Genomic DNA, 8,744 nt, shown 5'->3' with positions numbered 1-8,744 from the left:
TGAACCCCACTAGCCAGAGTGGCTGCCGACCAAATACAACGTCGTTTTCCCCATTCCAACGAATTACACTTGCGCAAAAAAAATAAAAAACCCACAAAAAAATAAACCCCACAAATTATTATTGGTCGGCTATATCATACTCTAAAAATACCTCATCATTGGCCCACTTCCTCAACAATTTCCCCATATAAATTCTCCCAACATTACCCCATCACTTCGCCTCTAATTCAACACAACCATCTCCACTCAAATTTAGTACTATTTCTCTTTGGTTTTAGAAAAAAAATGGAGAACAAAGAGGAGGATGTGAGGGTGGGAGCCAACAAGTTCCCCGAGCACCAGCCGATCGGCACGGCGGCTCAGAGCCAGGACAAGGACTACAAGGAGCCCCCGCCCGCCCCCCTCATCGATGCTGCTGAGTTCGCCTCGTGGTCTTTCTATAGGGCCGGGATAGCCGAGTTCATCGCCACTTTCCTTTTCCTATACATCACCGTCCTCACAGTGATGGGAGTCAGCAAATCTGACTCCAAATGTTCCACCGTCGGCATCCAGGGCATCGCCTGGGCCTTCGGTGGCATGATCTTCGCCCTCGTCTACTGCACCGCGGGAATTTCAGGTTTGTCCCTTTTGAGAGACATTTATTTTAAGTGATATTGTGTATATTTCGGTCTATGAAAATTAGTCATTTTTCTATTTTCATATATCTACCAAAATTAATCTCATACTAAAAAGTTAAAAGTCACTTCCAATTTATTAATCAAACTTTTTCCCTCATTTTATCCATATTTCCTTTTTAAAATCTCTTTTAACGTATCCAATTATTTCACTCATAGTGTACCAATTTTTGCTTTAGAATTGATGCCGTCCGTGGACATAAAAAATAATTAAACAATCAATTTTGCTAAATTTTTAATTTGTTTTACCACCTTATCCTTAAAAACTCTGTCTTATTCTATTTTTCATCTATCTATTTTATCATTTGAAATAACATTATGTTAGTGCAACATCACATAGTAACCATTAAGCACAGAGAAATCATAAATCATAAATAAAACACGATAATTGTCTAGCCAATTCGTCACTTGGTCTAAGGGCGTTGCCAAGCACTATAAAACGGGTCAATAATTATACAAAGAGTGAAACACAAGCGATCGTTGTTTGCAGGTGGACACATTAATCCGGCGGTGACGTTCGGGTTGTTCTTGGCGAGGAAGCTGTCGCTGAACCGCGCTGTTTTCTACATGGTGATGCAGTGCTTGGGAGCCATCTGCGGCGCTGGCGTCGTGAAGGGGTTCGGGAAGAGCCTCTACATGAGCAAGGGCGGCGGTGCCAACGTGGTCGCACATGGCTACACTAAGGGCAGTGGTCTCGGTGCAGAGATCATCGGCACTTTCGTGCTTGTTTACACCGTCTTCTCTGCCACTGACGCCAAGCGCAGCGCCAGAGACTCACATGTCCCCGTAAGTCTATATAATTAATTAAAAAGACTAAATCCATGAATTCAATTTAATTAACTAAAAAACAATAATACTCCATTTAATTCATGAGTTTGAATAGGCAACTAACAAACTTATTGACAATGTTGTTGTTCTAGATATTGGCACCATTGCCTATTGGGTTTGCCGTGTTCTTGGTGCACTTGGCGACAATTCCCGTCACCGGAACCGGAATCAACCCTGCCCGGAGTCTCGGAGCCGCCATCATCTACAACAAGAGCCACGCCTGGGACGATCATGTATGCTCCTCGTCCCTTTTTAGCAGCGTTCATTATTTTAGGTCATAAAAATCAAGAAAATTGTGTTTCACCACCTGTAGTGAAACGGTCCAAAAAATAATAACGGATCAAAAAAATGTTGTGCGTGCAGTGGATATTCTGGGTCGGACCTTTCATCGGAGCGGCGTTGGCAGCTCTCTACCATCAGGTGGTGATTAGGGCCATTCCTTTCAAGAAGTGATGGAAATCATCCAATTTGTAGAAAAATAATTGTATTTCTCTCAAATTATCTTCTCTTGTTTTTTTTGTTATTTTTATTTGGTTTCTGTTTGTTTTGCCAGCTTTTTGTATTGTAAATTACTCCCTCCGTCTCAGTTTAAGAGTCACATTTTGTCATTTAAGTTCGTCCCAGTTTAAGAATCACATTTAGAATCTACCATATTTGGACATAAAATTTATCCCCATTATTCATCAAATTTACACCCAAATACCATTATTTACATAAAAATAAAACAAAACAAAATTTTAAACATATAAAAAGTCAAAAGTGTCCCATTTTCCACTACCTCACTTCAATTATTACTCATTCCAACAACCACTGCCTCACTTCAATTATTATACACTCCAACAATTTCTTAAAGTTTATGTCATAACTAAATCTTACTCTTAAATTGGGACGGAGGGAGTACGTGGTTTGTAACAAGAGGCCGTATGTGTATAGGCCAAGGCAAAAAGTTGCCAACCTATGTGATTTGGAAAGGGAATTTTAATTATTTTAATGAAAATTCCTTCACGAGATTTGGTGATATTTTGTTTTGTCTCTTCTGTATTGTTATTTAATTTTTATGTCGTGGTTATTAAGTGGGTACTATTAATTAAGTAAGCATATGGTGAGATCATGTTAAGCTAGATATAATACTCTCTCTCATTCAAGATGACCACATTCTTGAGTGGTACGAGATTTTAGGAGCTGTTGTTAGGTGGAATAAAGTAGAGATGAAAAATGTAGTTGAATATTTTAATGAGGAGAGAGGGAGTTGTTTCCAAAATCGGGAAATGACCATCTTGATTGGGACAAACAAAAAATGAAAGGTGACCATCTTGAATAGGACGTAGGGAGTACTAAGTACTTTTCTTGTAAAATTGACGGTTTTGTGAAGAAAAAAATTAAACTAATGACATTTTTAATTACAAATTGAAAGTTTGAGACACAAAAAAGGATCAATTTATTAAAAATATAGAGTTTTTTATTTTATTTAACTTGTCGATGTCCTAGCATCTATTTTTTGGAGTTTCATAAACAATTAATTGATTTAATGTGTCATGCTCATGCTACAATATCGAGTATTAATTAAAATAATAACAGTTCTCGTTTCAACAGAAAATAAAAGGTTGGGTGATTTTACAATTATTTCTCTATAAAGCAACAAATATTTTAGGCCAAAGATAGTGATTTGACAATTGTTCTGGCTAAAAGGCTTATGTAAAAAGTTGGACAAATTTTTTTATATCATCAACCAAACTTCATGCACGATCTATAATGAATACTTTAAATTGTAGTATTATAATGAAAATTGATAAAAAAAAGTCCACTCCCATGGTGAGATTTAAACATTTTTTTTTATTTTTTTACGGCAAATTAAAAGTATTATCAAGATTTCTAATTTGAGCTGCATATTTCATAAATCACATTTGTCAACTTTTAGATGTAAAAAAGTGAAGAAAATAAGAAAATTCAGGGGCTAAAACGAATAAAATAAGTTTACAACTATGTGTAGATGGGCAAAATAGCAAATATTTCTAGTTCCAAAAGAAAACATAATCTAAATGATGCTTAATTAAAAAATAAAACAATTTATTACATCCGAATTTATGGTGCATTTGGGCCTCGGAAAACGAAACAGGCTTAATTGAGGCCCATACTATTGGCCCGCTTAGGGTCCGTTTAATCCATCCTCAATTTTGCCTCATTTCTCTCAATTTTAGCTCAACCCTAAAACCCTAGAATCCCTCTTTTCTCTCTCTGCAATCATCCAGCTGCACTGCACCGTCGGAACGATGGGATCTAGCGGACAAACGGTGCTGCAGTATGTGCCATCACCGGCAAGCGTGTCGGCAAAGGTTCATCCGCTTGTTATATTCAACATTTGCGACTGTTACGTGAGGCGGCCTGACCAAGCCGAGCGCGTCATCGGCACGCTCCTCGGCTCCGTTTTGCCCGACGGCACCGTCGACATTCGCAACTCCTACGCCGTTCCTCACAATGAGTCATCCGATCAGGTTATTCAACATTTCTACTTTTCACCTTTTTCACGAAAATTTGAGATTAATTGAAGGTTATTCTAATTATGCTCTATCTTCAATTGCGTTTGTTTTTGTGTAAATTTTTTTTAATTGAGAGATTTTTTTTACGAAGCCTTCTGGCGCGATTTATCGGGAATCGAGTTATGTGATTCGTTTAGCTCAGTTTGGAGTTTCTTTTCCTTTGTTTATTATGTTTGTATGGATTGATGAGTTTATTTCTGTGTGATTTTAGGTTGCGCTTGATATTGATTATCATCAGAATATGTTGACGTCCCACCAGAAGGTGAACCCAAAGGAAGCCATTGTTGGATGGTAATATGTTAGTTACAATTCGAGTTCACTAGCTTGTTTACTCCTATAACCTGTTCTTATCAGACATTAGAGCCATAGTTGTTTGAGTGATGTCTTCTTGATTTCTTTATATGCTTAGTAGGACTTAGTATGTATTTTGTTATTAATGTCATCTTGTCAACATATATGTTGTATCTTTGGTAGCCATCTTCTCTTAATAGTCGTAGCTTTGTAAGAAATAATTACCTAAACAATGTGGAAGAGCAAGATAGATAGAAATATGTCCCCTGAAGTATTCAACTCTTGGTTTATATTTTTATGAATTTTGACGAGAAAATTAAGATTTCATTTTCAATTTTCCTGATAATAGAATTCTGTTTGCCTTGTGTAATATACTAATTTAGTGTTGATAGGTGTTGGTTTTATTTTGGTTAATATTCATTTCAGTGTTTACGTCAACTGAGGAACAACATGATTAATGAGATTGCATGGATTGCTTGATGACTTGATCTCAGTTTAACAATTTAATTTCTTAGTTTTGGAAACTGATTATGGAATTTTGTTACATTCTTGTATGGATAGGTTTTCAACTGGTGGAGTAATTGGCGGCAGTGCATTGATCCACGAGTTCTACTCTAGAGAAGTTAACAACCCTATCCATTTGACCGTTGATACTGAATTTAGAACTGGAAATGCTTCAATTAAGGCTTTTGTCTCTGTGGGCCTGTCTCTTGGAGACCAACAACTTGCTGCACAATTTCAAGAAATTCCACTCGATCTACGCATGGTTGAGGCAGAGCAGATTGGGTGTAAGAATCAACCTTAATCTATGGGTTTAATAAGATGTGCTGTTTAAGGGTCTTTTATCGTTTACTAACTGAACTCTTAGTCCATCATTCAAATATTTCCCTGGGTGCGTGCTTTACATGATATCAGTGGCTATGTAGGGACAAATGGTTATATCAATGCATTTAAACCTTCTAACTAGCAAATAGCATTGTATTGGGAAACAGTTGACATTATGGTTTTAATCTTGGGCACCAGGGGGGAGGGTAGGCTCAACAATAACTTTCTGGACTGTCAAGTTTGTATTTTCAGCATGATGTTTGATATGTTCCATTTTATTTATCTAATTGCCTTTTGTCTTTCATGTTCTTTCTATCTGATTTGAGGTCTAAGCCACTCTTCAGGACTGGGCTGTTTCTGTACCTTCCGGACTTTTTTCCAATGAACTTTCATCAACTAGCACCTGTTAAATGGAGTCCTATTCAATTTTACATATTTTTAATGACATGTAATTAGCTTTTTAGTGCCTATGTTAGAAGGATCCTTGTTTTTACTTGTCAACAGTGTCCCTATTAAATACTCCCTCCGTCCGTGAATAAGAGTCCCGTTTTTCTATATTAGTCCGTCCGCTAATATGAGTCTCGGTTCACTTTTACCATAAATGGCAATAGGGTCCCACCTTCCACTGACTTATTTCACTCACATTTCATTTAAAACTATTATATACAAGTGGGACTCATATTCCACTAACTTTATTCCACCCACTTTTCTTAACATTTATTCAAACTCGTGCCGCTAAGTAATGAGACTCCTAATGGCGGACGGAGGGAGTATCACTTAAGAGAAAATCAGTTTTTCACATATTTTACCTTTTTAATATCTTATTTGGATTTACTTGTGCAGTTGATGTCCTTAAGCCAACAATTGTTGACAAGCTTCCTAATGATCTTGAGGGAATGGAAGCCACCATGGAACGGTTGCTTGCTCTAATTGATGATGTGTACAAATATGTGGATGATGTCGTGGTGAGAAAGCTGTTTCTGTGCTTTTGATTATCTTGTTTGCATCCTTGCTTGTGATCTTGACATCAAATTTTTAACTGTTTCAGGAAGGACGCATTGCCCCTGACAATAAAATTGGAAGATTTTTATCTGATACGGTAGCAGCTCTTCCCAAACTATCTCCAAATGCTTTTGACAAGCTAGTGAACGACAGTCTGCAGGTATGAAATCCTACCCGCTGAATGGTGGTGGTTTAAACTAAACCAACAATTATGATAAGCATATTTAAGACAAGAACAAATATACTGCTAAAGGTCGTGAGCTGTCGAAATTCTTTATAATTAAACAAACCATTTGTTATGCTTCAAGGTGTTTAGTAAATTCTGCAGTTTCCGCTAGGTTTAATGCCTTTGCAGTCGTAGTAAGTGTGTGAGGTGTTCTTTTCTTGCCGAATTAATCTTCAACCATGTCCTTTTCTTCTTGCAGGACCAACTTCTGTTGCTTTATTTGTCTAGCATTACGAGAACACAACTTAGCTTAGCCGAAAAGCTCAATACTGCTGCACAGATCCTTTGATGGATCACCATTTTAGTTTCTCGGTACACCATGACAGTATCTCTGTCATGTAGTTTTTTTCTTTTCGAGATGTACGACCTTTCTTTTCATGTATGATTTGCTTTGTTGAGAATCTCTTTTTTTGGAACAAACTACCTATTTGCTTCACCTTTGTTTGTCCCTGGTAAAAGTTATTATGGAACAGCAATCTATATTGATATAATTTAGTGTATTAGCCATTTTTTATTGCATTGAGCTTTTCTGTGCACTTAATGTTTTCCATTTCAATTAGTTGATGCTTTTACAAATTAAAGCTACAGAGTGTAACCATTAGTACCACTTTATACTGGGTTATTGCTCTATGAGAACTGTGTTTTTTTCCACCAAGTTTTTATTATAATTCAAATGTACGTGTTGGTGATTTTCTAATTTTATCACTTAGTGCTTTTTCCTCTTGTGAGTGTGTGTAGGATTTTGGTTGTGATATATGATGTGATTCTTCATTAATGTTTCAAAATATGGTTGATTGGAAAAAAGGCTCAGGAATTTTTTTGTTCTAGTTCTGTGTCATGTCTGTTTTATCTGCCCTTGAAAATGTATACAAAAGAAAAGAGAAGTTGATTGAATTTGAGTATTATTATCATCGAATCTGTATGAATAAAGTGTTGTAATGTGTGAAGGGAAAGAAAGAACATGGAAATGAGTGTTGGAAATGAGAGATAAAATGAGTTGCAACTTTGTAAATAGAGAGAGAACCATCCCATTGCTTGAATACATTATTTTTATCAACACAACATCAAAAACGAGACCTGCTGCAACATTCAAATGGGGGAACCATCAACATAATAATTGGGATTGTCAGTTCTGTGAAAGTAGTAGATGATTTAGGGAGACAGTCAATTAGCACTGGTATGGTAGATTCTGTAGGCTCCTTTAGAGCATCAGCAATGGAGGCGTCAAAACTGCGACGCCGATTTTTCGCCGATGTCGGTTCTGACGCCGAACCATTGCGATCGGCGTCGGCGAAATCGGCGTCAATTTCGGCGTACCCATGCCGATTCGTGTGGTGACGCCGGTTCTAACGCCGATCCCCACGGCGCCATTGTAGGCCCCGAATCGGCGTCAGAATTTAAATTTTTTTTTCGAAAACACTATATATACGCGCTTTGGACGTCATTTTCATTCGCACCACTTGTTTTAACGAGTACTCTCTCTATCTTTCTTTCTGTACAAGATCAATTTAAGAAATGAGTAATGCCGGTGGTAGTGGTGGTGGTAGTGATGAGGATGCTGATGAGTACGAGCGTATGCTGAACGAAGAGCTAGATGCCTATACGAGTCGTGAGGTTGATCGATGGATGCAGAGTTATATGCAGCCGCCGGTACCTCGCCCACGACCAGTTGTCCGCCGTCGACAAGTGGTTGATCGTGATCATGTAGCTGCACATCAGCGCCTGTTCACAGATTACTTCGCAGAGGAGCCGCGTTTTAACGCCAACCATTTCAGGCGTCGTTTTAGGATGAGGCGGGACTTGTTTATGCGTATTGTTAACGGTTAGGAGCAGCGATATCTGTATTTCCGCTTCAGGCACGATGCGGCTGGCAAACCCGGCCACACCCCTATTCAAAAGTGCATTGCGGCAATCAGGCAGTTGGCCTACGGCACTTCGGCAGACATGTGGGACGAATACCTCCACATCGGTGAGACGACTGCCCTCGAATGTATGAAGTATTTCTGTCAGGGCGTGATAGAAGTATTCGGTGATCAGTATCTCCGAAAGCCTACCCCCGAAGATTGCCAGGATCTGCGTATGCACGGGGAGCAGCATGGGTTCCCGGGAATGTTAGGCAGCATAGATTGTATGCATTGGGAGTGGAAGAACTGTCCCGCTGCCTGGAAGGGGTTCTACACGACCGGCTACAAGGGAAAGAATCCCACGATGATCCTCCAGGCCGTAGCTGATTACCGGCTGTGGATTTGGCATGCGTATTTTGGGATAGCCGGTTCGAACAACGACCTAAACGTCCTCAACTCGTCGCCCCTTTTCAACGAGCAGTGCCATGGCGTCGGTCCGGCCATCAGTTTTGTCGCC

At 38.7% G+C, this 8,744-nt stretch overlaps 2 protein-coding genes across 2 annotated transcripts; both read left to right on the top strand.

Moving 5' to 3' along the window:
* Positions 1-222: 222 nt before the first annotated feature.
* On the top strand, positions 223-2,115 carry LOC121774931 (probable aquaporin PIP1-4). The gene is made up of 4 exons (XM_042171844.1): positions 223-616; positions 1,165-1,460; positions 1,595-1,735; positions 1,866-2,115. Exons 1-4 carry the CDS (start codon positions 286-288, stop codon positions 1,953-1,955), a joined length of 858 nt encoding a protein of 285 aa, XP_042027778.1. The 5' UTR covers positions 223-285; the 3' UTR covers positions 1,956-2,115.
* A 1,591-nt stretch (positions 2,116-3,706) lies between these two features.
* Positions 3,707-6,902, top strand: LOC121775352 (eukaryotic translation initiation factor 3 subunit F-like). Its single transcript, XM_042172429.1, has 6 exons — positions 3,707-3,994; positions 4,251-4,330; positions 4,892-5,118; positions 5,999-6,120; positions 6,204-6,317; positions 6,583-6,902. The coding sequence occupies exons 1-6, from the start codon at positions 3,773-3,775 to the stop codon at positions 6,670-6,672; spliced, it is 855 nt and encodes a 284-aa protein (XP_042028363.1). The 5' UTR covers positions 3,707-3,772; the 3' UTR covers positions 6,673-6,902.
* The last annotated feature ends 1,842 nt before the right edge of the window (positions 6,903-8,744 follow it).

The sequence above is a fragment of the Salvia splendens genome, chromosome 17, assembly GCF_004379255.2.
Source record: "Salvia splendens isolate huo1 chromosome 17, SspV2, whole genome shotgun sequence".
Classification (NCBI taxonomy): Eukaryota; Viridiplantae; Streptophyta; class Magnoliopsida; order Lamiales; family Lamiaceae; genus Salvia; species Salvia splendens.
Note: the sequence above shows the minus strand (reverse complement) of the source record. Positions and strands in the feature narration are given on the sequence as shown.

Excerpts from the sequence above, each read along its gene's own strand:
- LOC121774931 (XM_042171844.1), top strand. The coding sequence starts at position 286 with ATGGAGAACAAAGAGGAGGATGTGAGGGTGGGAGCCAACAAGTTCCCC. Across the intron at positions 617-1,164 it reads CTGCACCGCGGGAATTTCAG|GTGGACACATTAATCCGGCG; the intron begins GTTTGTCCCTTT and ends CGTTGTTTGCAG. Across the intron at positions 1,736-1,865 it reads GCCACGCCTGGGACGATCAT|TGGATATTCTGGGTCGGACC; the intron begins GTATGCTCCTCG and ends TTGTGCGTGCAG.
- LOC121775352 (XM_042172429.1), top strand. The coding sequence starts at position 3,773 with ATGGGATCTAGCGGACAAACGGTGCTGCAGTATGTGCCATCACCGGCA. Across the intron at positions 4,331-4,891 it reads AAGGAAGCCATTGTTGGATG|GTTTTCAACTGGTGGAGTAA; the intron begins GTAATATGTTAG and ends TTGTATGGATAG. Across the intron at positions 6,318-6,582 it reads TAGTGAACGACAGTCTGCAG|GACCAACTTCTGTTGCTTTA; the intron begins GTATGAAATCCT and ends TTCTTCTTGCAG.